Raw genomic sequence first — 27,845 nt, forward strand, 5'->3', positions numbered from 1 at the left:
TTTAAGGATTTATTTCTCACAAAGATTATCAGTGCTTTTACATGTAAGAGCATCTGTATACAGGTTTATTCAACTATTTAATGTTTACACACAATACATAAATGTTTTTGGAACCTCAAGTTCTTTGATGATTGCAATATCGTTTCCAAATAAACATGATAGAACCTTAAATATTACATCATTCAGATTATTATTTTTGAAGAGAGGAACCTCTAATAGACAACTCCAACATAACTGTCCATTAACTGTTTGTAGTAAAACTGTATTCCTAGTAGATTTTTCAGCATATGGATGGTTCTTCTACTGCCTGGGCACCCTCTGTGACAGCTTTGACACATTTGGCCATTGTCTGTGAGGCTCTGCTAATTGAATCTGAAAGATATTAAGAAAATGTGTATTTTGATAATATAACTTTTAAAAAAGCACATAGTAAAACTTTGTTTCACATATTCAGGGGGGAAAAGAAAGGCTATAAAATTCTATATAACTATCTGTAAATTTTGTGAGATCGACCAACAAATTCGAAGGAAGCCCTTATTAGTTAAATGCTTTTAATAAGTACTCATAGGTATATGATTAAGTAATCATATACAGCCATACTATGTGCCAGTATGCTACCATTAAAAATATTATAGGAAAGTATTAAAGACAGAAAAAAATATGAATATATACTATTACTGAAAAAAAGGTTACAAAACAGTATGTGTACTAAAATACATTGACTTGTACACTTTATGGGTGAATTTTATGTATATGAATTATATTTCAATAAAGCTGTCTAATAAAAACCCTACAGCACATAAATAATCTTATTTTTTGTTTAAATAAATATTTTTGGATGACTGACCAAAATGTTAAAAATAAATAGTTATTTCTGGGTAGTGGAATCATAGTGAATTTCCTTGCTATTTTTGGCTTAAGTATGTCTTCTATAATGAACATAACTTTTATAACATATCTAAAAATCCTATTAAAAATAACCTTATAGACTGTTCTAAAAATTTAAAAATATACTCCTACCTGCTCGAAAATAATTTTAAAGCATCTATCAACTACCTCATAACCATGATGTTATATCAAGTATTGCAAGATCTGCAGTAAACAAGTTTGTTAGCCTGCATTCTTTAAAAACATTCTTAACATTTTACATCAAAAGCACCATTTAACATGTTCCACCATTCAAGTGTTTTAATTATTCTACTATAATTCTCAGAAAAACCTTCACAGAAAAATTCTCCCTAAACTGCTATAGTGATTTTACATACAATAGTAAAATTTTATATTTAAAATCTGTTAACTTTTCGTCTACGGCCATTCTACCCTGAACGTGCCTGATCTCATCTGATCTTGGAAGCTAAGCAGGGTCGGGCCTGGTTGGTACTTGGATGGGAGACCACCTAGGAATACTAAGTGCTGTAGGCATTTAAAACATAAATAAATAAATATTAAAATCTGTTAACTTTTCTTGGATTTTAAAACTGCTTACATTTCAGAAAAAGAAATTACAGTAAAGTCAGAAAATATGAATTACATTAGTTCTGATGTTTTGAAAATCTTTAAAGGTTAAAAATATCAAATTCTATCACTAATAGGTTAGAATCATAATGCTAAATTTGGGGATCTTATTCCTTACCACCTTTCATATTTGACAATTGCATACCTGTCATGTAGAAGTCTTTTATCGTTAGCTGGGGTGGAACAAGTGGATCAGCAAGAAGTTGCTGGTTCACTAGCTGCAGAAAAGGAATAAGAGATGCATAATAGTATTAAAAACTAGTGTTGTTACACCAGAGGATACACTACTATGAAAACTGCATTAGGCAAGCTTTTACCTTGGAGAGCTCACTTGCTTGCTGGAAGTAATTAGCTCCTTCAACGTCATCATACCGAACAAGATTAGGAGAGACTTCTTCCAATCTGTTCCTTATTTGATCCAGAGTGTCATATGGAAGAGTTTTACCTGCAATCTAAACATATCAGATCCCAAAAATTAACATGAAGCTTTAATATAATTATATATTATTTAAAAATTTCAAATAATATATAATTGAGACTATGGTGAAACAATGCAGTACCACTGAAAAATCTACTGGTGTCCACTAGTGTATATATTAAGCAAGTAGTTAAGTGGGGAACACAATTGTCAAAAATTCTAGTTCATAAACAGCTGTCGTACATTAGTAACTTATATTTAGAAAACAGACTGATTATGAAATAAAAGGAAATAATGCTATAGTAAATATGAATGCTTCTGTTAACCTGTTATTGATCATATACACAGTTTACAGACAACTGTCTATTATTTTAAATCTCATGACGCTTTTTACAGAAAAGAGTTAAAAAGTATCAAAAGACAAATCAAAAATAAAAATACCAATTTCAGATATCCATTTTTTAACACATTTTTCCTATAGAGATTATTCAAAATATCTCTCCATTTTAGGCTTGCATCTTCCTTGACTTTGAAAATCATTATGACAAGCCAACATGTCAAACTTCCCATTAGCAGTATCACCAAGAATAAATACCTCTGAGAGGGCTCTTATAATTTTCCAGTCTTCTCTTGCCAAGCCAGGAGGTGTCACTGCTACTTTAGTCTGCTGAGCTCGGCCTTCGGTATTGACATAAGTAGCAGACTTCTCTGTGTAAGCAGCGCCTGGGAGAATGACATCAGCTATAGGAGCTCCAACATCACCATGATGTCCTGTGAAAAGATGAAGATCGGCAAGCCACGTTTTAGTAAAACACTGATTAGGTACTGTATGTGAACAGAGTATACAACCTTTTAAAATCCCATTTTAAAAATTACAAAAGTGTTTTTAAAATTACAACAACATAGTACTGAAGTATTTGGAATAAAACTTAAAGCCCACTTCACCCACAATTTAACTCCCTTCCCAAAGAAAATTACTATTCGGTATGTTCCAGGCTATTGTTTGCAAATATACAAATATATATAATGGGCAACTAGGTATATCATTTTTCTTGATGATTACAAAGTGGAAATGTTCAGATGAACATTAGCAAAATTTGCAGACTGAAATGGTAGAGGAACAAAAAAATGTAGAACAAGAATAAGAAGTAATAATATTGAAAAGGAAATAAACAGAAAATTATAAAAAATAGTATCCTGAAAGACTATCATATATTGCTAACAAAACTATTGGAAGGAAAAAGGAAAGAATTAAATGAAAATTACAGAATATATAAAGTTTGATCTCATTTGTGTACATGTTTCTATGTGCACAGGAAAATGCATGAAGCATGTGTATCAAAACCACAATCAGTCATTATCTCTGGACAGGACTAGGAACAGGGTTTTAGTTTATGCACTTGGTTTAACTATTAAAGATACAAAATATTACATAATGCTTTTTATGTACCATGAAAGGTTTCTTAGAAATTTATGGTGTTTATGTGTAAAAGAAGCAGAAAGTTATGTAATACTTTTCTCTGTAAAGTATCCAGGATTACTCTGGACTCTATTTATTCCAGGGAAACTTGATTACATTTACAATGAAGGAGAGTTCAAGAAAATGAGTCAAACATAAAAAAACCCAAGGAGTGCTGTTAAATATAATTCGTTAATGTCCTGTAACACAGGACTCATGACTTTTAAACTTTTTCAGGCTTTATATAAAACTGCTTTCCCCTGATTATATGATAATGCTAAATATTCCTTGAAAAGCTGAATTTTAATATTATATATTTCTTTGTATAAGTAAGCCATAATTTAATCATTCTTGTTGCTGGGAACATTTAGGTTTCTTCTAATTCTGTTATTAAATAACATCAGGTAATAATTCTTAAGAGCAATATCAACTATGTAACTAGTAAAACCTATGATTTGGTTTTAAAAACTGTTGGGGTGTGTGTGTGGGAAACTCCTGAATGGAAAATATTCGGTCCACTAAATATATTGCTATACAGTTTCTAATACACACAGTGCACCATTCTCTTCTGTTTCTGTTGTCACAGATGCTACTAACCTTGATAAATAATGAAACAATCCTTTGGCAAATCCTGCCGAGTGATACAGCCTCCATCTGCACCTAGGAGGAATAGTACTTTGGGAGGGTTCTTCCGAATTGCTTCCACCCCAGGTTTATAGCCGAGGTCTAAAGCAGCTACTTGGCTTGCAATCCTGTAAAACAACTACGGATTTTTAGTGCAGTGTTTTCATTATAAAAAATTAAATGTGATATTAGTCGTCTTTCTATTCAATGCTGTTAAAAACCTTACCTCGCCTTTTTTAACCCATTTAAAACATATGTCAAAACCAGAAACAGCAGTCTTTTACAGTTTTAAGAATGGCAAACAAAGAAAAAGATGCTTAGGACACCGTGTTTCTTCATTTGATAATATTTAATGAAATAATTCTGGAAACTTGCTGACAATTGCAATTGTCTTAAGTTGATCCTTATTCAATAGTTAAGTCATAAAACACATGATAAACCAAACATAGTCATTTGAGAAAAATCAGGTGATTTTAAAAACAAAGGGGAGAAATTTAAACACCACTCATAAAACTGTAATTCAGAAAAAAAGTATAATTAACACACTGGTGTATGTCCTTATGGAATTTTTTTCTGTGAGCGTGTATTAGTTTTGAAAGCAGAAATAATCTTTTAAAGAAGAGGTCAATATACAGTGTCAGGTGGGTGCTAATCAGGGGAAATCACCTTGTAAATTATATAAATGTCTAACCACTATGCTGTACATCTGAAACTTATATAATACTGAATGTCAACTCTAATTGAAAAATTAAAATTAAAAAAAAAAAGAAGAGGTCAGAAATAACCATACTTTGAACAATCAATTGGGAGTCTTTGGTCTAGTTTGCTATTGTTAACTTTCTAGAAACAGTAGCCATTCTGAGGACTTACTATATGTAAAGCTAGCTAGGCCTTTACATATTTGTTAAGGGAAGAGGGCAGGTCAAACCAACTCCCACTAGATGCTGCTGCTCTATCATAAACTCTCGGATGGAACGACATCAAAAGAATACTTTTAAAAATTTTTTTCAAAGAAGTGCAAGATTCGTGTAACAAAAACTACAAAATAATTTTGAAAGAAATTAAAGTCATTAATAAATTGAAAGACATTCTATGTTCATGGATTAGAAGACTTAACATTAAGATGGCAACACTCCCCAATTTGATCTTTAGATTCACTATAATCCCTACTAAAATCATAGCTTAATCGTTTGCAGAAACTGACCAGCAAATCCTAAAATTCATATGGAATGCACAGGACCCAGAACAGGCAAACCTATCTTAAAAATGAACAAAGTTGAAGGACTCATACTTCCCAGTTTCAAAACTTAGCTCCCTCTCCCTTTCCCATCAAGTACACACTATTTTTTTCTTAATTTCCCTCATTCTCAGCCTTGAGGTTTCCGCTCTCCTCCCCTTCCTTTCTACCTTCCCTCCCTCTCTTCTCTCTCTTTCTCTTCTCTCTCCTCTCTCTCTCTTCTCTCTCTCCCCTCTTTCCTCTCTCTCCTCTCTCTCTCTCAGATCCATCTGGGCAGACTCGCACTAACTTATGACAAAGCCTACCTCACCTTGGAAAACAAACTGAGTAAGCCTAAGTTTGCCTCTGCAAGATGATCAGTAAAAAAAAAAACTATGGAACCCATTAAAAGATTCTTCAAGAATTAGTAAATGTGCTTTACTCTATAAAAGAAAGTGTTTTAAACGATGTTTCATGCTCTCAACAAGCATTAAAAGATATCCTAATAAACTACACTGACTTCTCATAAAAAAGGTATCTTGTGGTAAGAATGAAATAAAAAAACAAGGTTAGTAAATTAAAAATTATAACTGCATCAGTGCTCTCTAGAATGAACTCACGAAATGATAGAATTTTAAAAATTATGTCTAAGCACAGAGAAAAAGGTGAAAAATTGAGAGAAAAGAGCCAACCAATGCATAACAAATAGAAGCTTCTGTATAAGAACAAATAACAATGTAAAAGTAAGTGAATAAGCTTTTTCTGAATTGAGAATATAAACATTAAAAATTTTAATTTGAAAAAGGAGAGTATCTGTGATATTCCCAGGCAAAGGTAATGACAAATAAGTGTCACCCAGTCATGTTCTGTTAGAATTTTTTAACATCAAAAATAAGAAACCCAAAGGGTGAACAGGGAGACAGACACAAGTACATATTTACAACATCAGGTTAGCATCAGAGATAAAACTTGGAATTCATGAGATCCTCTCTAAAATATTAAAGAACAGATGAAAAAATCCTAACCAAATAGTCATTTGTGAGAAGAAACCAGAAAGACATTCAGAAATTGAAAAAAAAATTAATTTAGTACCCAGTCGGGGGGGGGGGGGGGAGGAGAAACTATGTGAATAAAGACATGGATGCAAAAGTGAATTAAAAATAAAGTAAAAACTGTGGCTAAAATAGATCTAGATGTGGTAAATGTAAATAAACTCTTTTTAAAAACATAAGGTTTAAAAATGCTTATCTGATGATTAACAATGTCAAATTAAACCAAGAGCAGAAATACAACATTGAAATTAATGTTTAGAAATACATGTGAACATTTAAATTTTCAAATGTGCCTATCATAAGTAAAAAAAATGTTTAGCCCCAATCCTTAAACAAATTTGAAGAATTTGAAAAATAATACTTAAGGCAGAAAGGATTATGTGAAATGAGAAAACTCGCTAATGTAAAAATGGTACAACCTTTCTAAAAAAATTGGAAATATGTTAAGAGACTCAAAAATGTTAATCCTATTTACCCCAATAGTTCTACTTTTAGAAATCTACTCTAAGGAAACAATCTAAAGTTCAGAGGTATCTGTGTATCACTGCATTATTAATCAAGACTACCAGCAATTTACATGTTAATAAGAATGAAATGGATAAAAAATTATATATACTCATTGCCATTAAAGTTTATAGAGAATTTCTAATCACAGGAGGAAATTCTTATTTGGCAATGAAAACTGATCAAAATCAGGACACAAAATTGTATACACAGTATGATTTCAACTATGAAACTAAAAAAATATACAGGAAAGAAAAGACCAAAAGAAAGTGCACCTAAATAGCAACAGGAATTATCTACAGATTGTGGAATAAAGATAATTTCTATTTCGTACACTTTCTTCTCTTTCCAACTTTCTTAAAATAAATTTGCATTATTAATATAGTCAGCAAAAAACTTTACTCAGATAAATTCTCATGTTAGTTTACACTTTTATCATTTAAGGAAAGACTTGTTGGAATTTTTGAACCAAAGTATACTGATTCTTAAGATTTTCTCAACACGTAGTATTTCGAATATTTTTAATATTATTTATTATCTTGCATTCTCACGCAGAAAGGTTTCTATTTCACATCTGCTACTGAGATAACATTGTTATACATTAAGTTTTTGTAAATCTAAATGTGACAATGAAATAGGAACGCATGTACACAAAATTACTTGAATTTTATAGTATATAAAACAATTACTCTGTATTAACCAATGTTACCCCAATAAACTTAATTTTAAAAATAAAAAATAAAATAAAAAATAAAAAATAAATAAAACAATCACTCAACATACCTATGAAGGATATTCATAACTTTCCAGTCACCAGTAACACCACTACTCATCCGAACCTTTTGAGCAATGCTGGAAACAGCAGCAAGAATTGCTGCCCCATCGTTTCTTTGGAGTGCAGAACTGCCTAAAACCACCATTGGTTTTTTAGCTTCCTTTAGAACCTATTTAAAAAAAAAACAACTTTGATTAAAAAAACATTAGAAGTAAACTAAACTTAGCCAAATTTACATCTATAATATGTTGTCCCCAAGTTTTAATTTGAACATGAATGTCTCTGATTTGCTAGTCAACATATGGACATACATATAGCCAGGTTTAATTAAAACATCTTGTCAATGCTACTGTGAAATGGTTAAATAAGTATCAGATAAAACAGATTTTCTAAAAGTAAGCATTGGGAATCAAAACCCTAGCCAAATGTTCTTTGGCCAGAATGACTATGGGTAGGTCCCAGAAAAATTAAGAAATGTTCTCTAAATAGCAGGGGTCCCCAATCCCTGGGGCTGTGGACCGGTATCAGTCTGCAGCTTGTTAGAAAATGGGCCATACAGCAGGAAGTGAGTGGCAGGCCAGGGAGTGAAGCCTCATCTGTATGTGCAGCTGCTCCCCAGCACTAGCATCACCACCTGGTGAAGTTATTAAATTTCGAGGATAAAGGATCAAGTATTAAGTATCAAGAAAAAGTATCCAGGCACAAAAAAAAAGTTAGGACATGGCTGGGGGAGAATACAATTGATGTCGGGTTTCTCCACAGTAACGAAAGGGTACCTATAAAGATTAGAGAAGAAAAGAAGTGTGACCCTAGAACTTTATATCCTGCCAAGGCTCTCATCAAGAACAAAATACTAGACATTCTCAAGCAAGCAAGAACTCAAAGAATAATGCACCTATGAGCCCCTCTTTTTTTTGTTGTTATTTTCTTATTTTTTAGGCGAGGCAACCCTTGGTTGACCTCACAGATTGCAAGACCTTGTCAGCTTACAATCCTCTATTTTTTTTTTAAATGCCTTCAGCACCTGGTCTTCCTAGGTGTCTCCCATCCAAGTACTAACCAGGCCCGACCCCGCTTAGCTTCTGAGATCAGATGGGATCGGGCTTGTTCAGGGTAGCATGGCCGTAGACTATGAACCCCTCTTGAAAAAATAAAAACTATAATCTACAGACAGCAATAAAATAAATGTAAATAAAGGACTTAGTAATGAAAAAGTCATATAAAAGGACTGGTGAAATTCAGGTATAATTCTTACAATAAAGAAATTGTTCAATCCTTTCAGTTTTACTTCAATTTCTTTTCTGATAATTTCAAGTAAAATTAAACTCCAGTACATAAAAATAGCATGCACAGTATGATCTGATTGTTTGTTTGTTTTATTCATCCACCTTGCTTTAATATATGAACAGAAATGATTATGATACTTAATACTTGCTTGGGATGGTGGGATTTTGGCAAACGTTTTACTTTCATCCATGTCCTTTTCTATATCACTATAATTTTTAATAGTAGTCAGATATTGTTATTACAAAAACAAGAAATTTAAAAAATAATACTTAAAACAATCAACAAGAGTAGATATATAATGAGCACACCTGGCTGAATGGATGACTACCCGAAGCAATGTCTTGAAGAATTTTGGGGGAATCTCCCAGATGGTCATATGTGTAAGTGAGATCCACAGGGCTGCCTATAAGTGCCACTTTTAAGTCATTATGAAGCCAGCTGAAATAAAAACAAAGTTTTTAGAGCTAAATTATTAAGTTAGCATAGTTATTGGTCTCATCAATGCTAAGTGTTAATCTATTTATACTACAAAATGTTAAAAGCACAAAAGCATGAACAGAATACTTAACTTTAACATATATAATTTATTGTGTACCTTTCAAAATAAAGTGTTGCAAAAATACGCAAAGGTAAATCAATGAATTAATTTTATATAAAAATGCTAACTCTATAAAAAAGACTTTAATTTTAGAAAAAATGATCCGTAGTTTTTATTTTGTCCTATTTACATCATAGTTATTTATCTCCTAATTATCCACTACAGTCATTTAAATATAGATCATGAAAATAAACTACATGATTCATATTTATTCTTTATGACTGTGAAGTATGAATCTGGCTCCTCCAAAATAGTTACAAATGCGGTGACCACATATTCTGATTTGTCTGCAATACTGCTGGTTTTTACCTGTCATCCTGGAGTAATTAACAACTCCCTGTTTCACTCTCAACAATGTCCCAGTTTAGACAATAAATTATATGGTCAACCTATTCATAAGTCTCTAAGATATAAAAAGAGGCATTTTACAAAACTGGCCTGTGTTCTTCAAAAAAATGCCCCCATAAAGAGACTGAACAATAGTGACAATAATTACATACAATGTATGACTCCAGACTGGATCCTGGTAGGAAAAAGTTATTCTAAAATGAATTATGGGAAAATTGGTAAAATCTGAACATACACTATTGCGCAAACTCTAATTTATATTCAGTTTCTTGTCTCCAATGAACAAACTGACATCTTCACCTACTTCAATTTCTCCATATGAGAGGAAAAAAGATATTTCTCAAAGTTAATATGAAAACCAGTAATATACATAGGACTATTACTATCAGTTTTGTTCAATTCTCTATATAAACAGTCCAGATTTTAATAGTTTATATTCATTAATTAATTTGCAACTATAAGACAGTTCTTTAAAATTAAATTACAAAATGCTCTTTAAATTACCTGCAAAAGGAAAACAGTATAGCATAAACATAAACATACTAAATTCTCGAAAATCCATACGGAAATATTTAAGGATAAAAGGGCATCGTGTTTACAACTTTTAAATGATTCAAAAAATTACATTCGTATATGTACATATATATATATACATACATACGCACACACATATGCAAACACACAAATATATATATAAGAAAAAAGAATAATAAAACAAATATGACAAAATGTTAAAAGTGGTTAATCTGAGTGAACAGTGTTAGAAAAATGAGTATACAAAGGTCATTTCAAGTATCTTGAATTATTTCAAAATAAGAAGATAAAATAAAAAGCTCAGCAGGAGGTGAGGGGTTGAATGAACCTGTGAAAAATTGCCCTCCAATTATCTTTTGAAGTGTCACTTACACTATTAGAAATCGGTGAAAATAATAATTTTTCATATGCAAAAATTATTATACATATGTTTTTTAAACCCCAAACATTATTACTAACCTCTTTCGAATTCTAGCATTAAATAGTGGTGCCTCAAATCGTGGATTTGTACCAACCAGAAGGACAACATCTGCCTCTTCCACACCAGCAATTGTAGTATTTAGAAGATAATTAGAACGCAAATCTGTGCTAGAAATACAAAATTAAAAATACAAGTTTACTTCAAAACTAATATGTGCTGACAATCCATGAAATAGTCTCATGCAATGAACCCATGGCACTCCCAGACAAAAAATTTTTATGAAGTATTCTTAAATTACATCAAAGTTTCAGATACTTATTAAAATGGGATTCTCCAATAACTCCTGGTTTGACTTTGGTCTACACGTGAAAATAAACTGGTGGGCATGTTGGAGAATCCACATTGTCGCATTTCAGTTAATGATGCCATGAATGTTGGTTTATACACAACTTGTAACCAATAAAATAAAAAATAAAATAAAATAAAATAATGAAATAAAATAAAGTAATAAAAAATAAAATAAAATAAAATAAAATAAAGAAGGAAAGAAGGAAAGAAAGCCTAGATCCTAGCTTCATATTTCTCACCCAGCTCCTGCAGTTGGGAAGACCTCTTCAGTGCAGAGGGTGTCAGAGTCCACTCTATTAAGCAAATCTTTGAGAGCTACTAGGGCTTCAGCATCCACCAAGCCACCTGCAATTGCTGCGATATCCTTGCCTTGAAAACTCTGGAACTAGAAATGGATGCAAAGCATATTATTAAGAAGCCTTCATACAGCAAAGACCACAATGAATTGTTCAGAAACAAAGCAATAATCATTTTCAAGGAGGAAAAAAGGAACAAACTTCTAATAAAAAGTTTTACACCAATTATGAAATAATCTAAAAGTGAGAAGCAGAAGTATATGCAGGGCCAAGGGTAATAACACCAACTTGGACTGAGCTGTTTTAAATTAGGAACAAAGGGGCCTCAAAAGTAGGTCTGGAGGATGAAGAATGTGGAGTTATAGTAAATACAATTTTTTTCTGAAGTATATGCCATTCCTTCAAGCCCTTTTATATACAGTGCCTTTCTCTGACCAGAAAGCCATTCCCTACATTTTTGCTCTTGTAAGCTAGTATTCATTCTTGAACTTTGCCTAAGGAGTCACCTAATCTAGGAAGGCATCCTTGATATGGTAGCCCTGGTTAGCCACTTCTCCTATATGTTCTGGTATATATCATTTCCTGTACAACTACCCATAGCAGCATATGATAATTGCCTAATTATGTATCATTCCTTACTACAAGATTGTGGGAGGTAAGGACTACGTGTTAGTGGTCTTTAAATTCCTACATCTAGCATGACATATTACATGTTGTTCTCAATAAATGTTTATTAAATGGAATATAATCTTAGTAAGAGAAAAGAAGTGAAGAGATACACATCCATTTTCACTATAAAGATGGCCCTTGAAAATCACAAATACAATTATTCCATATTTCGATTTTTTACCATTCCAGCTACACGAGAGAGTGCATCCTCCCAGGAGGTATAGGTTAAAAGCCCCTTGTCGTTTCTGACCATCGGCTCAGTAAGTCTTTGACGTTTCAGCCCATCATAGGCAAATCTAGATAACAGAAATTATACCATTTGTGGAATCTTGCTAAAGAGGCAATTATAATTTTCAAGTTTAAAATCTGAAAGAACTGTTAATTAAATACAGTATTGGTTAAAGTGTCAAATAAAATAATACCTGGAAACAAATAATTATCTCAGATTTTTTTAGAGATGAACTAATAAATATTTTATGAATATCACCTAAAAGCTAAAACACCATCTAAAAAGCATGAATTCTTATAATTTATTTTCAGCTACCTGCGTAATCTTAAAATTACAACATGAAAAATATCTGATAGCTGAAAAAGCCAAATCATCTTTATTTATAAAACCTGAATGCCTCTAGATTTTTTTATCAAAATTATGTTGTGCGAACTCTAACTTATAGTTAGTTTTTTGTCTCCAATAAACAAACTGAGATCTTCACCTACTTCAATTTCTCCATATGGGAGGAAAAAAGATATTTCTCAAAGTTAATATGAAAACCAGTAATATATGTAGGACTATTACTGTCAGTTCTGTTCAATTCTCCATATAAACAGTCCAGATTTTAATAGTCTATATTCATTAATTAATTTGCAACTATAAAAGACAATTCTTTAAAATTAAATTATAAAATGTCCTCTAAATTAACTACAAAAGGAAAACAGTATAGCATATACCTAGTTTTATCAGAGATCCACTCTTCATTGATGTCCTCATGCATCCTTGGCAAAATCCTCATCACCTCTCCAGTTCTTGTGCTTACCACAATGTTACTTCCAACTGCATCCATTACATCAATGGATTCTGTCTTTCTGAGAATAAACACATATATTTGCTATGCTGATTTTAAGAACAAGTTTCTGTACCTGGTTTACCAAAAAAAAATTTTTTTATAATTACTTTCCTTTCTAAATTTCTAAAAATAATGGAACTCAGAGGAAATGCTAAAAGAAAAAACACCCTCATAGTTGAACATATCGCATAAAGGTCCAATGCAAAAATGAAGCCTTTGAAACTATTATCTAATATAGAAGCCATTTGGAAGGGCTCTAAATAGCCAAATCTGGAACAATTTGAATATCAAAATAAATAACAAGAGGGGAGAGATTTCTGGGTATAGATGATTAAGAAGCTTGACATACCCTTCCCCTCAAAAGCGAAAATAAAGCTGAACGAAATTAATAAAAACAACTAATTCAGGCATACAACATGAGAAACTTTTAAGCCTGGAAAAACTGCTGAACTCTGAGTAAGAACAGTAGAAACCAGTGATGTTCTGGCTTGGGGCTGTTATTATCCCCTCTCCCACTACCCTGAACTGGAGGTTTTGCCAGGGTAGGGCAGGCTGTGAAGGTGGGAGTTTCTTGCCTGCAGATAAAGACTCACTCAATTTGGAATAATAGGCAAAACAGTCCTGGAGATCAATTGAGCTGAGGAGAGCCCATAATTGAGGCAAGCATTCCTAGTGGAGGCTGTGCATATACGAGCAGCTGAGACCAGAGAGGGCCCAAGCTATTCAACACTCCTGGATAATACTGAGATCCAAAGTGCCTAATGGAAAGCACAAGCGGGGCCAACTTGAAAATAGCCTGAACTCTGAATGTGCCCCTTTAGCCACACACAGATCCACTTGCAGAGTACAGAAGAAGTCTTATTGGCTCTAAGTATTTGAGAGCAATCGTTACCTGACTACTAAGCTCTGCAGACACAGAGCCAATTCCTAAGAAGCCTTACTTAAAAACAAAAAACAAAAATATTAAAATATGCTCAAAGAACTAAGAAAAATCATGTTTAAAGAATATGACAATTATGAATCAATAAGTAGAGAGTTTCAGTAAGGATAAAGAAATTATAAAAAAAGAACAAAATAGAAATTCTGGAGTTGGAAAGTATAATAATTGTAATACAAAAAGTTTACTTTTTAGGGGTTCAACAGCAGATTTGAGATGGCAAAAGAGAGAATAAATTAACTTAGTGATAGACCAATAGAAATTGTCTAATCTGAAGAACAAAGAAAAAAGATTTAAGAAAAATGAACAGTAGCTCAGAGACTCATGAAACAACATCAAGCGTAGCAACGTGTATAATATTGGAGTCTCAGAGAAGGGAAGAAATTCTCTAATTAAACATCTTAGTTATGTACTGTTCCTCCCACACCCCCATCCTTTTGTATACATAAATACATGGTTTAACACCTAGATTTTAAGATACTCCCATTTACTCTGGTGAAAATTTGAAATTGGGAGGGTAATTTGATGATGTTTCCAGATCCTTAAAAATATTCAAACTTTTTGCACCTACCTACTCCACTTCTTGGTTTAATCAGAAGTATCAGAGATATACAAGAAAATTTATGAATAACAATGCTTATCGTAGATTTGTAATTATAAAAAAAACAGACACGCCCGATCCCCTCTGATCTCGGAAGCTAAGCAGGGTCGGGCCTGGTTAGTGCTTGGATGGGAGACCACCTAGAAAGACCAGGTGCTGTAGAAACAAACTAAACATCAATAACAGGAATTTATTATTGATGTGGATATATCCACATAGTTGAAAACTTAATAAATGTGCAATGAAAAGAAACAATAAATTTTTAAAAATGAAGAAAATTTTACTCATTGGAAGGACAACTAAATAAAATAATTTTGTGGTTAAGTACTTTGGAATTTCCAAGAACATTACAATTAATTTGCACAGATTCATCCTATCCTTCAAAAACTAACAACCTATCTTCCATTAAAAGGGTTTTACTTAAAGCAAATAAATAAAAACTTAGTGGATCAATACAATTAGGACTCAAAAAGAAAATGAATCTTAAAAGATTTCTAATAATAGCAAATTAAAGGACAAAAAAATTGTCCAAAAATACAATGATGAATACCTTGTTTCCCAAGGCCGGGCAGTAAAGGCATAGGGCTTAGAGGTCAATGCACCTACAGGGCAGATATCAATGACATTCCCAGACAGTTCAGACATGAACATCTTTTCAATGTATGTGCCAACTTGCATATCATTTCCTCTGCCTGTTGTTCCCAAATCATCTACTCCTGCAATCTCACTTGCAAACCTGAAAGATAAAAATGTACCATCAAATGGTCAAATCCAGCAAAATTACCTCCTTTCCTACTCATGATCACAAAGAGATACTGATTTTCAAAGCAATCAAAAAGATATAAGTATATTTTCAATGGTGAGGATAGCCCCTAAATAAAAAATAATAAATACTTGCATTTAATTTGAGGCACAATGCATAAAAAAATTGCACAAATTATAAATATAGTACAGCAAGTTATTGTAGAGTTAATGCTTATAGATTTTGATTTTTAAATCCAACCAATACTGCTATTAACTGAAAGTGACCAATTTATTCATTTTATTGGCTTATACAAAAAACATTAAAAAAAAATCCCTCTTTTCCCACAAAATAAAAGTTACCATCTTTCCCAGTATTGTTATTCTACCAAATTCTTTGACAATTAAATAAGTATATGAATGATATGCCAGAAGGGGAGGAGGATTACCTGATGCAGCGAGTACACTGTATACATCTTGTCATAATAGTCTTTACCAATGGCCCAATGTTCTTGTCCTCCACAGCACGTTTCCCCTCTAAAAATCGGCTCCTATCACTTCCAAACATCATAGACTGGTCCTTAAAGAGATTACGAGAGTTAATCTAATGCTAACAAAATTAAAATTTGAGACAACCAAAAAGATTTACGAAATTAGACTACATACCTGCAGATCACATTCACCTCCCTGGTCACAAATAGGGCAGTCCAGTGGGTGATTTGCTAATAAAAACTCCATCACACCTTCTCTGTACAGAAAGTTGTAATACATAATATGCTTTACATATACTCTATTTAATAATCTTCATAGATGTATGCTGTCATATAGTATCAATTTGACATTTATTATCAAAAATGCCAATGTAACTATCATTTTAGTATTAAACATACAACCTAAAAAATGGTTACAGGTGCCTAGAACAAATTATTATTAGAGAATCTAGAAAATTATGACTTTTAACAATACGAAATTACCAAACGTTGCTGAATGGTTCTCAGAAAATACATTAATGCAAAACAAACAAACAAACAAACAAAAATGCAAAACAAACAAACAAACAAACAAAGCAAAAACACATTAAGTGCCAGGACATACAGGAATATATCACTGCAATAATTTCAATTCAATAAGCCTCGGGCACACTCTTTATCACAAGCTGAGCAAGTTACAAGGGTTTTAAATGCTGATCCCACTCTAGGCTCAAAACCATAAACACCTGACTTCATCTCCTCTATTGCTCTTAGAAGCCTAGCAGGCCAAGTTCTTCAGTTTGATACTGAATTTCTCATCTATGGGAAGGTCTAAATACTAAAATGTAAAATTTTCTCCTCTAAGAAGTTATTAAGCCAAGTAACAAACAGTACCTGGCTTTCTTAGATTTCTCTGAGTTTGTCAGGATATTCCAACCTTTCATTACTGGCATGGCACAAGCAGCTACAACCTAAAATTTCAATGAAAAAAATCCTTAAGTATTTGTATTTATTTGTAATTATAAGTAACCCAATATATAAAAACATTATTCATTTAAAAACAAGCAAAGAAGAGAGTATTTTAAAACCTGAATTTTTTAGTTTTCATATTAATATGATAATCTAGCACTTCACATTTCTCTTAAAAATAAATAAGACATTCTACTTCTTAATTTTATTCCAACAGTTAATGGAATTTTTTTATAAGAGGCTGTGTAACAGAACATCAAATTAATTACTGTGTTTTGATTAGTATATATGTTACTTAATTAAAATGGCATAAGCCAAAATGAAATTAAACATCTTCATACAACGCTTTTCTCTACTAAAATGGCACAGGATGAGCACTTCTAATGTGCTGCTTGATAACTCCAGATCTCAGTTGTGTGTCATATAGCCATTTGGAAATATTGACAGCTGTGAGAAGTTACCTTTAATTTCTAAATCTGTTTTACTTATTTTAATTATACAGCACTAGTGTTTACAAAGCACTTTCACTGATGTGTTTCCAGTTTTGAAATGAAGAGAATCAACTGCACAAAAAATAAATACATAGATAGAAGTAAGCAGGGCTAGATTCTTCACTATAATAATATTGATTCTAAATAAAGCTGGCCGCAAGATTTAAAGTTTTCTACCTTCTACAGCATGGTGTGGAATTTTAGGTATCAAGTACCTTAGGCGCTTTCTCAATTTCAACGAGGCACATCCTGCAGTTTCCAGCAACAGACAACCTTTCATGATAACAGAATCGAGGGATCTGCATGCCAACCTTCTCACAAGCCTAAAATACAAAGTAAAAAACTTTTGTATTAGAATACCTGATTTCATCCTTGTCTAAAACACATACACACAACATGAGGCCATCCCCTACCTATATTATTACTCCTACTTATATCGGTATCTTCATTCATTCTTACTTCATCCCTGAAGAGAGTTCCCTCCTTTGCTCTTATTTCCAAAACCTGGCTTCTTTGAAGCTGACTCTTTAAAGATCCTTAGCATGCCTAAATATTATGGAAGAATCTGGATGACGTATCCTCAAGCTGTGCTGAAGGCTTGACTCCTCATTTCTACTCTAAAGCACTATCCACAAAGACACCTCCTTTAAACTCTGTCCCAGTGGTTTCATATCTGGACTTCATTGCCTAGCTCTCCTCCTTTGGATTAGACTCCATTTCACATCATCTAGCTCAGCGGTCCCCAATTTTTTTGGCACCCGGGACCAGTGCTCCTATGAGAATCTCATGTCTGATAATGTGAGATGGAGCTGAGGCTGTGATGCTAGCACTGGGGAGCCGCTGCAAATACAGACTAAGTTTCGCTCACTCAGCTGTCGCTTACCTCCTGCTGTGCGGTCCAGCTCCTAACAGGCCATGGACCAGTACCAGTCTACAGCCTAGGGGTTGGGGACCCCTGGTCTAGCTGACTATAATCTGGTCCTACCTTTGGTTCCACATGCCCCACCCAGGACTCACACTCCCACTGTGGCTGAAGCTCTTCCTAGTTCCTTCTCTACCAATTATTATTCCTCCTTCTCCGAGCCTATAAATGTATTCAAATTTCTTCTAAAGTTAGTTCTTCCATCCTTAGCCCTCGCTCTAAAGCAATCTCATCAATGTCCAAATTAACTATTTAGCAAAAATGTATCAACTCTTCCAATGTGCTAGATGCTCTTCCAGTGAGTAGAGCACTGAGCAAGACAGATAGTATCCCTGCATTCATACTAGCTTACATTTAATAATTACATCTAAATCTTCATCTGCAACCCATAGTTCTCTTTTCCAAGCTTTTGACTTAAAATAGGCATTTCTCTGTGTATGCTTCATAGAGTTAAAATTCAACTTATTTCTATCCCCTACTATATATCCCCAAATAAGCTAATAAAGCCAGAAACCACAAAAATCCCTCTGCTCTTCATCATTCCTAAAGGCCTATCTACACCTCACTCTCTTTTGAATCTACCCTCTTATTTTCATTCCCATTGCCACCATCTATTTTAGGCCTTTTCATTTCCTGCTCCACTAATGCAAGATACTCTTCCCTTATCTCTCACTCCAGACTTATTATTCTCCAAAGCATCACCTTGCTGTCACTGTCACACTGCTTAACGGCCATGAAAATTCCTGATGGGTCAAACTACAAGCTATTTAGCGTGGTATATATCTTCTTTCATGACTGGGCCCCCCCCCCCCCCCCACCAGAATAACTTAATTTCCTGTTATATAAGATTTTACATATACCTTACATTCCAACAATACGAAACTATTTGAAGCTTCCTTGTCCACATATAAACACCTATTCATCCTTTAAAATCTCCTCAGGGATCACCTGAAATGCTAACATCTTTCTACCACCTCCTATACCTGCCAAAATATTCTGCACCGTACCTTGAACATACTTTTGATGTATAGTTATTACATGTCTGTGCCTAGCATAATCTAGAAATGGAGACTAAAATGAAGAGCATTTGGCTCTGTGATAACTTGCAGATGGAATGAAGCATCACTTCTCCATGATCAATTTTGTTAGTTCTGGAGAAAACTGGAGAAATTAAATATTTAAGGCATGAATCCAAGAATGTACTATTCTTCATTTATATGCTTTGTAGGACATATTCCTAGAAATATTACTAATAATAGAAAGGTTATATGAAAGTGAAAACCATCAAGTAGGCTCACAACATACAAAGGTTACTATTTCCCAAACTTACCTATATTAACTAATAATTTATTTTAGGTAACTTCAAATTTCTTAATGAATTTTTGTTTGGAAGGCGGAAGTAAAATAAAAGAACTGCCATAGTTCACTAAGTCAGAAACAGATAACTGACAGCTCACTCTGCCAAGATTTCAAATCAAACTTATCTTCATATAACCTTATTGCCTATAGTTCTTTTATGAATGTTTATTGAGGAATCTTGAAAATTTTAGAAGTATATAAACAAGTGTAAAGGAAATAAATTGGTATTTTAAGAAAATCAGAACATACACAAAAATAAAGAATTAGAATGTATGCCTACTTGGAGGACGGTAGTTCCTGGTTCCACCATGACAGATTGACCATCGACAAATACTTCAATCAAGTTGCTTGCGGCTGTGGCAGTTGTTCTGACTGACCATCAAAAACATTAAAGTGAAAAATAAATTAACAGAGTTGAAATAGCAGAGGATAATGGATTGAGTACTCTACAAGCCTAAAATTTTTCATCATTTTATACTATTTCCCTCTTTCTCTAGATTCAAACTTTTAAAATACTGAATAGAAAAGCTTTTCAATCTTGAATCCCAAACAGAATATAGTATCTACTTTTAATAACAGTTTAAGTTCAAGCTCTTAATACCAATGAAAATATGTTCATGAGACTACTTTTCAAAAGCAGAATGACTAGTTTTTCCATTCTAGCACTGATGAGCAGTTCTTATATTTTCTATTCATGATAATTTCTATAAACTGTTTAAGGTAAATTATATTTTGAAAATTATTCTATTCAACTTGGGTCGTTTGTTTCTATTTTTATTTAAAACAAATTAAGAGTTTAGTATCTTTCAAAAAACAATCCACAGACCTATGAATTTACAAAGATAGAAAGTCTAATAGCCACAAATGCAAATTTAAAAAATACTTACCACATCCTGTATGAGACTTAGAAAGGCCTACTAAGGCCCTTCTTACAGGTATCCTTAACATATTGCTAAGAATAAAACAAAGAAGAGTTAGATCATCGTAGGAAAAATACCCTAATTATAAACTTTTTGATATTTTATGGTTTTAAAGCACTCCACATACATTATTTCATTGAATAATCACAAGTCCCGATATTTTCACTCAAATCCTATAGATGACAATACTTGTTCATTTCAGAGTGATTACTGACATATGATATCAAGGGGCTAAGAAGCAACTAGGATATAAATTGGGCTTTCTAATTCTATATAAACGGCAGTTCTGTTGTTTTTAACTATCAAGAAATGATCAAACTTTAAACACAATATAGTAAAACAAATTTCAAGAATAATAATGAGCTTATCATTAATAGCTATGTAAAATAAAGCCCACCTTTCTGCCTTCATTTCCTACCAACGTTCCAACATTCTATGTTCTGAGCAGTTATCTACCAAATGCTCCTGAGATATTCTGTGTTCGCTCACAAGCTCCAACGCTTTGAAGTGTCTGGAGTGCCACATTCTGTGCTAAGTAGTACATTCGTCTCAAAGATTTGCAATTATCTGTTTATATACCTGTTCTACACTCACTGTATTGTAAACTTTTTGAATCTCTCTATCTTCAGTGCCTACCTCCGAGGCTGGTGCACAGTAAGCTCTAAAACTGTGGTTGTCAACCAGGGACAATTCTGCTTCTCGGAAAACACTGACCAATGTCTGGACACATTGTCATGACTGGGGGAAATCTACTGGCATCTAGCAGGCAGCAGCCAGGGTGATAAACATCCTACAGTGCACCAGACGGTCCCCCATAATAATGATCCAAAGTGTCAATGGTGCTAGAATTTGAGAAACCCTGCTCAAAAAGGTTTACTGAATTACTGAAATACATGGGAGTGGATTATATAAGAACACCAATTTATGGTATACACAAGCAAACAGAAAGAAAAGCTATCTGAACTTTTAGGTTTTTTTGTCCATTCACTTGATCATATGGGCTAAACATCTAAATTATAAGTTTTCATTTGAAAGTTTTAAAAATGCAAATTATGAGATCAGAATATATCAACACAAAGAATTTCAAAGGTAAAGAGAGGGGGAAATATTAGAGATATATATATAAGTTTTAAGCACCAAGTTTCACATACCTATCATACAAGATGTATAATCGAAATTTCATAATTCAGATTTCAGTAATTCATAAAAGTCATTAATTCTGAATTTGTGATACTGAATTTGTAGACATCAGATCTATCACCTACTAGTGAGTGATTTTTGGTAAATAAGAGTTTCTGCTTCTTTATCTATAGAGCAGGAAGAAAAAAATACCTCCTAGGCCATGTGTTATTAGTTGGAGCTCAATAAATGTCAGTTAAAGCTGAAGTCAACTTAGGCAGGTTTAGCCACTTGAGATCAGTTTTAAAATGCTCTTCCTTTGTGCTCCTTCTCATTACTATCAGCACACATTGTGTATATACTTTTATTACTCTACCCAGTAAACTGTAGGTCAGTAATCTATTTTAGTACCTACTAAAATGTAAGCTCCTTGACAAGGAATAATGCACTTTGGTCATTTCTCTTTTCTGAAGACTTAGCATCATGACCTTAGGAAAATAACCAACAAATAGTCTTACCACTAATTTCCAGAATGAGTATGATCAGCCCTATTAAAATCTATCGTTATAAAGATAAACCTGAATTTACTGAGCGTAATGACAGATTCCAAATCAGCAATCAATATTTTATACAATTAAAAAAATTTTAATACTATAATTTTGTCTCAATACAATTTTATTTATTTATTTATTTTCCCCCCTCTTTAATTCCGCCCCCCCCCATAGATGTTGCCATTTCTCCTTAAGAACTGGATCTCTGAAGGCGGGGCGTCTCCTCCCACACGCTCCCGTTGTGCACCCAGTTAACTCTTCTTCATGCACTCATTTCTAGCTTATCGTAGACATTCAGTAATTATTTGCTAATGAATTGTTTCCAATCTCTAAACATAACTTCGACTTTCCTGGCAATAAACAGTGCGGGTTCTCTGGCAGCCTTACAATACCCCGCTTTACGATGCACACACAATTTGGTGAAAAAAAGAACAAAACAAACAAACAAAACCCTTGATATTTATAGTTCAGAAACAGTTCACATTACATTTTCTATACCCTCAATTCGTTTTTGAGCAGAGTTGTGTCTGATGCAGGCTCTTACAGTACTGTATATGCACTAGATCACAAGAACTTTTAAACGATGCATCTTTGTTATTCGCAGTGCGACCTTGGGCTAACTTTTTAAATGTCTTTTCCTTCAGTTTCTCCACCAGTGAAAGGAATAAAAAGTGCTACCCGACAGTCAATGGACAAAACTAAAAAACAAAAACAAAAAAACAGGCGTGGACAGTTGCTAACGCAATAGCGGCCAAACGATGATGCACCGTACCAGGTGTGTGCTAATTTAGCGAGAAATGCTCAGCCTTTAGGCCTAAGTCATTGTCAAAGGTCCTTTCCCAGGGAACAAAACGGTCTCCTCTCCAGAAATGGGAATGTCCTGCATTTCCCCTGCAGAGGGAAGGTCACCCACAAGCGTGCATTCCGGCCAGCGCTCCCTACCGCCTCCTCCTTTCTGCTCCAGCCGACCAAAGACCTTGGCTAACCTGCCGGGTCTCGGGGGTTCGTGGGGAGGCGGGGTAGGACGCGGCACCCGGTCAAGGACAAGAAGAGAATCAGTCACCTGGGCCAAAGGAAACGGTCTTGTCAAATAATAAACTCCTGTGGCCGAGGCACCTCAGCCTTCTCACCCAAACACAACCTCACCTTCTCCCCGGAGCCGCTGAGGCTGCGCTGCAGAACTGTCTGCACCACACCGAGCCCCCTAGAAGCCGGGAAGCCTATTCAATATGGCGGCCTCGGCTAAGGCCGTCACCCGGGCCTGGTGAACGGGAAGCCAGGAGGGACTAGAAGCCTCAGATTCGACAATTGCTTGCTCAGATTGAGTTCGGCAATTTCCGTCAGTTTGACAGAAGGCGGGGCGGAGGGTGTAGCAGCCGGGAGGAGGCGGGGATTAGAGGGAGAGAGACGACCTGGACCCGCAGATCCGCCGGAAGTGGCCGGGAGGCAAAGGCCGAGCCCCTTCGGTCATCTCCGGCGCTTCAAGGGGCGTTTCCTGTACTCTTCGGTGCCGTGGAGGTACTAATTTAAGAGATGCCCCTTTTATTAATTTATTTTCAAACCCAAAAAAAAGCCACGGATGATTTATGGGCCATTTAATTCAGAGCCCTGGTTTTTACGTTGAAGAGTGAGATTAACATACTTTGACCTTTAACCTTCGGCACGGTGCGGCGGAGGGAAACGCCTCCGTCTCTATATAAGGAATTTCCCGGACTCTTGCGGCCTCTTTTTTTCCTCTTAACGTTCAGCGAGAACTGCAAACGATCCTGTTTCCTCCGCTGCTGCCCAGTTGCCGGACCAGCAAACGCCATGGGTTTTGGAGACCTGAAAAGCCCCGCTGGCCTCCAGGTGCTCAACGACTACCTGGCGGACAAGAGCTACATCGAGGGGTGAGCGCACGGTCTCGGGCCGGGGCCGAGCCGGGTGCGGCCGAGACCACGTGGCGAGGCCTCCGCTGCCGCAGGAGGAAAGGAAGTCGAGCCCCAGGGCCCTCTGTGATGGGAACTGTGAGGGAAGAAGGGTCAAAAATGTGCTTTCTTCTTACCTGCTTGATTCAACCAGGTTTTTCGCTTCTTTGCTTAGTTAATGTAAGCCTGTAGGTTTATAGTCTTTGAGGTTTACTACGTGGCAGGCATTCTCTGGATAGAACAGAACAGATAGTCCCTAGCTCAAGAAGTTTGCGGTCTTTGAGGTCTACTAAGTGGCAGGCATTCTGTGGATAGAACAGAACAGATAGCCCCTATCTCAAGAAGTTTTTTTTTTTCTCATAAAAAACTAAAGCAGCCTAGGTAGCTCAGTAACAAATGGGTGAGATCTCGCTAATATATTTGACAGACATATTGTTTGTCGTTTATTCGATGGTGTTTGTGGCTTTTCTTTTAAAGGTGTGTGTAATTTTTTTGTATCATTGGCAGGTATGTACCATCACAAGCAGATGTAGCAGTATTTGAAGCAGTCTCTGGCCCACCACCTGCCGACTTGTACCATGCCCTACGTTGGTATAATCACATCAAGTCTTACGAAAAGGAAAAGGCCAGGTAAAGTTAGTTTTATTATCTGAAGAATGGAATGCTTTCTTAGCTTTAAGTCAGGACTTTCACGTTACAGAATTGGACCCAGGCTTCATTAGTTTTGTTGGGATATTGTAAGCTAAATTTCTTTGTGACTTGAGAAGGCCAAGAGACTGAAGTCCTCCATTTTTTCACAGAACAGGTAGAACATGGACAACAGCAATTCATCTTTTCCCCACACTGTGCCCTGCCAGTGTTCCTGGATCCTGACCCCCGGGGGCCCACCTCTGGGGTGAGAGGGTGGCTCATTCATTCAGTCCTTGGCCATTCTGAAACTGCCAACAAGGGTGGAAGTTTGGGGAAGTGGACTCCAGGTCACTAAGAATGGAATTGAGCGTACTTAATGAAATCTCAAATACTCATTCTGAAAGAGTAAATCATAGTGAGTATTGAATATAATGTGTCACGTACTGCTAATGTTTGTTGGGTGAGAAGTTAAACGTATAAAAGTACTTCCCTGAGAGTGTTAAAACGATCTATTGATAGCGATGAAAATAAGTTCTCATGTATTGCCTGAAAAAGGATGTTATACCAACCTAATAGTTAAATTTAAATGTTTTTTCAAGCCTGCCTGGAGTGAAGAAAGCTTTGGGCAAATATGGCCCTGCTAATGTGGAAGACACCACTGGAAGTGGAGCTACAGATAGTAAAGATGATGATGACATTGATCTCTTTGGATCTGATGATGAAGAGGTATGGCATAAATTGATGTAAGTATCAGACTCTTGGATTTGAATCCTGGCTTCATTTATCACCTTTCTTTTAAAAATTCTTACTGGTTACATGATGAATAAAATCAAATCACCATCTTTCGGCTGAGCTCATGATGATTTGCTTTTTTCTGATAAAGCTGGTCTGTTGTGATGACCCACTGTCTTTAAGCTGAGGAACAACCAGTTTTGTGAAGTGTGTTAAATTTTTTCTTTATAGGAGAGCGAAGAAGCAAAGAGGCTAAGAGAAGAGCGCCTTGCACAGTATGAGTCAAAGAAAGCCAAAAGTAAGTCATTTTCTGATTTGTATTTATCTTCATTCATTTCATAATAATGTTGGTAATCTTTTTCAAAGATTGATCCCCAAAGTGATTTTCCTCCATATTTACTGAGTAGGTCAGGATTTCAAAACCTTCTCTAGAAATTCTTAAAAATTCCACAGCTACTGGTCTGCAGCTGTTCTTAATGGTGGCAGTTGTGGCATTCCTCTGTGGGAAAGAAACTGTTACACAATTAAACACCTCTTTCTTAGCAAAACAGAAAGCAGGCATATGTGTGACAAACAAGATATATTCTATAGTTTTATGTGGCTAAGGAAGAAATCCATTTTGAAACATTAATACTAAGTTCCTTGAGCTAGGGTAAAAAATAATATTGAGTATTTGAATAATGCTGCTGTTTGTACTTTTTTTAGAGCCTGCACTTGTTGCCAAGTCTTCCATCTTATTAGATGTGAAACCTTGGGATGATGAGACAGATATGGCTAAATTGGAGGAGTGCGTCAGGAGCATTCAAGCAGATGGCTTGGTCTGGGGCTCTTGTGAGTTTGGTTTTTGCTTTTCGAAAGTGGCATCTGGAATTTGCATAGTTACCTTTGTTAACCAGTAGGACTTATTCTAACTAAGATTTTTTTTGCGATGTTATTTTCAGCTAAACTAGTTCCAGTGGGGTATGGAATTAAAAAACTTCAGATACAGTGTGTAGTAGAAGACGATAAAGTTGGAACAGATATGCTGGAGGAGCAGATCACTGCTTTTGAGGACTATGTGCAGTCCATGGACGTGGCTGCTTTCAACAAGATCTGAAATCCATCATGGATCATTACTCTTAAATAAAAGCTTGAAAGACAGCCCTTGGCTCTTGACTCTTTAATAGGAGGGTGGAACAGCTGACCCTTGAACAATTCGGTGGCAGGGGTGAGGGTGGGGGACACTAGGGGTTCCCCCTGTAAATGCAGCTGAAAATCTATGTTTAAAAACTTAAGTTCCTAGGTATCTACATGGATTTGGTTCCAGGATTCTACGTGGATGCTCGAGTTCCTTACATGAAGTATAAAACCATGCATTCAACCCTCTAATACAGATGCAAAACCTGGGGATATGGAGGGCCAACTATATATATATTTTAAAAATCTGTATAAGTGGACCCACATAGTACAAACATGTTCAAGGGTCAACTGTGTTCTGTTTTTAGAAGTTCAGTGAATGTAATTCACAATATAAATTTGAGTCAGCATTCTTATTAAACACAGCTCAAAAAAGGAGGAAAGTACCTGTTACAAAAATAACAGGTGTTTAGTAGATTTTACAAGCTAATAGAAATGGACTTAGTAAAATTACTGTACCCATTAGTGCTGACGTCAGTAATGCATGATGGTAGCACTTTTACCACAATATTGCAAGTTTTCATATTTGTCTTGTTCTTAAATCTGGGAGCTAAACTTAAAATTTTGGATGAAGAAATTAGCCCTCTAGGTTTACAATGGTTCAGACCTTGAGCTTTGCAAGGAGTTACTATCCGAGCTGATTTTCTTCAGTGGAAATGTTGGGACTTGTACATTAAAGACTCGAGAAATGAGTCAATACAAAGTGTATAGAATGGTAACCAGGCACATAGTGGCTGTCAACAGTATTTGCTGGGTGGTTAAACATTTAGAGATAAAAGGAATTAAATGCTGAGACAGACAATTGATAGATGGGTGACAAAATAATTTGTTCTAGCATTTTCAAATTGGGGGTTACTTACTATTGAAAAGTTGCACAATTTCAAATGTTAACTGTTGAAGTGGAATGTGCAATGTTACTAAAGGACACAACCCAGAGAAGGAGTCCCAGAATTTCTCATGAATTATAACCACTTGTCTAAGCAGATTCTGCAAGTTTAAAATAATGCCTCATAGTATACTGTTAAAGGAGAACTTGGGAAGTGTTGGCAATGTGTTTGGAGTAGCATTGTGTCCTGGAAGGGAGATTACATAGGTAATGGATTCCCAGGCTGTGGTTCATCAGCCTGGATTGGGTGTGGAGGTGGGTGGGGGCCAAGCGAGACTTTGTACTCGTTTGGAAATTTGAACCTTT

General features: G+C 35.0%; 2 protein-coding genes, 2 non-coding genes and 2 pseudogenes across 5 annotated transcripts; 4 read left to right on the top strand and 2 right to left on the bottom strand.

Moving 5' to 3' along the window:
* Positions 1 to 23,511, bottom strand: NDUFS1 (NADH:ubiquinone oxidoreductase core subunit S1). 2 transcript variants are annotated; one of them, XM_006921382.3, is made up of 19 exons: positions 23,355 to 23,511; positions 20,506 to 20,570; positions 19,899 to 19,990; positions 17,553 to 17,660; positions 16,772 to 16,848; positions 16,074 to 16,155; positions 15,857 to 15,987; positions 15,217 to 15,402; positions 13,013 to 13,147; positions 12,246 to 12,360; positions 11,339 to 11,484; positions 10,790 to 10,918; positions 9,159 to 9,288; positions 7,572 to 7,732; positions 3,990 to 4,144; positions 2,529 to 2,704; positions 1,833 to 1,967; positions 1,661 to 1,733; positions 1 to 372 (listed from the first exon to the last, which is right to left on the bottom strand). In XM_006921382.3, exons 2-19 carry the CDS (start codon positions 20,564 to 20,566, stop codon positions 281 to 283), a joined length of 2,184 nt encoding a protein of 727 aa, XP_006921444.1. In that variant the 5' UTR covers positions 20,567 to 20,570; positions 23,355 to 23,511; the 3' UTR covers positions 1 to 280. The 2 variants fall into 2 exon arrangements, with proteins under 2 accessions (XP_006921444.1, XP_015452234.1); XM_015596748.2 differs by lacking the exon at positions 23,355 to 23,511 and adding an exon at positions 23,272 to 23,294 and having other exon boundaries at positions 36 to 372.
* On the top strand, positions 1,304 to 1,422 carry LOC112470488 (annotated as a pseudogene).
* Positions 8,576 to 8,693, bottom strand: LOC112470567 (annotated as a pseudogene).
* A 130-nt stretch (positions 23,512 to 23,641) lies between the features above and the next one.
* On the top strand, positions 23,642 to 26,617 carry EEF1B2 (eukaryotic translation elongation factor 1 beta 2). The gene is made up of 6 exons (XM_006921383.2): positions 23,642 to 24,097; positions 24,623 to 24,745; positions 25,345 to 25,471; positions 25,709 to 25,775; positions 26,183 to 26,308; positions 26,419 to 26,617. Exons 1-6 carry the CDS (start codon positions 24,018 to 24,020, stop codon positions 26,571 to 26,573), a joined length of 678 nt encoding a protein of 225 aa, XP_006921445.1. The 5' UTR covers positions 23,642 to 24,017; the 3' UTR covers positions 26,574 to 26,617.
* Positions 25,554 to 25,631, top strand: LOC112470437. Its single transcript, XR_003043005.1, has one exon. It is a non-coding gene; the product is annotated as a small nucleolar RNA SNORD51 (small nucleolar RNA).
* LOC112470439 lies at positions 25,923 to 26,056 on the top strand. The gene has a single exon (XR_003043007.1). It is a non-coding gene; the product is annotated as a small nucleolar RNA SNORA41 (small nucleolar RNA).
* Positions 26,618 to 27,845: the final 1,228 nt, after the last annotated feature.

Source organism: Pteropus alecto, unplaced genomic scaffold (assembly GCF_000325575.1).
Source record: "Pteropus alecto unplaced genomic scaffold, ASM32557v1 scaffold3, whole genome shotgun sequence".
Classification (NCBI taxonomy): Eukaryota; Metazoa; Chordata; class Mammalia; order Chiroptera; family Pteropodidae; genus Pteropus; species Pteropus alecto.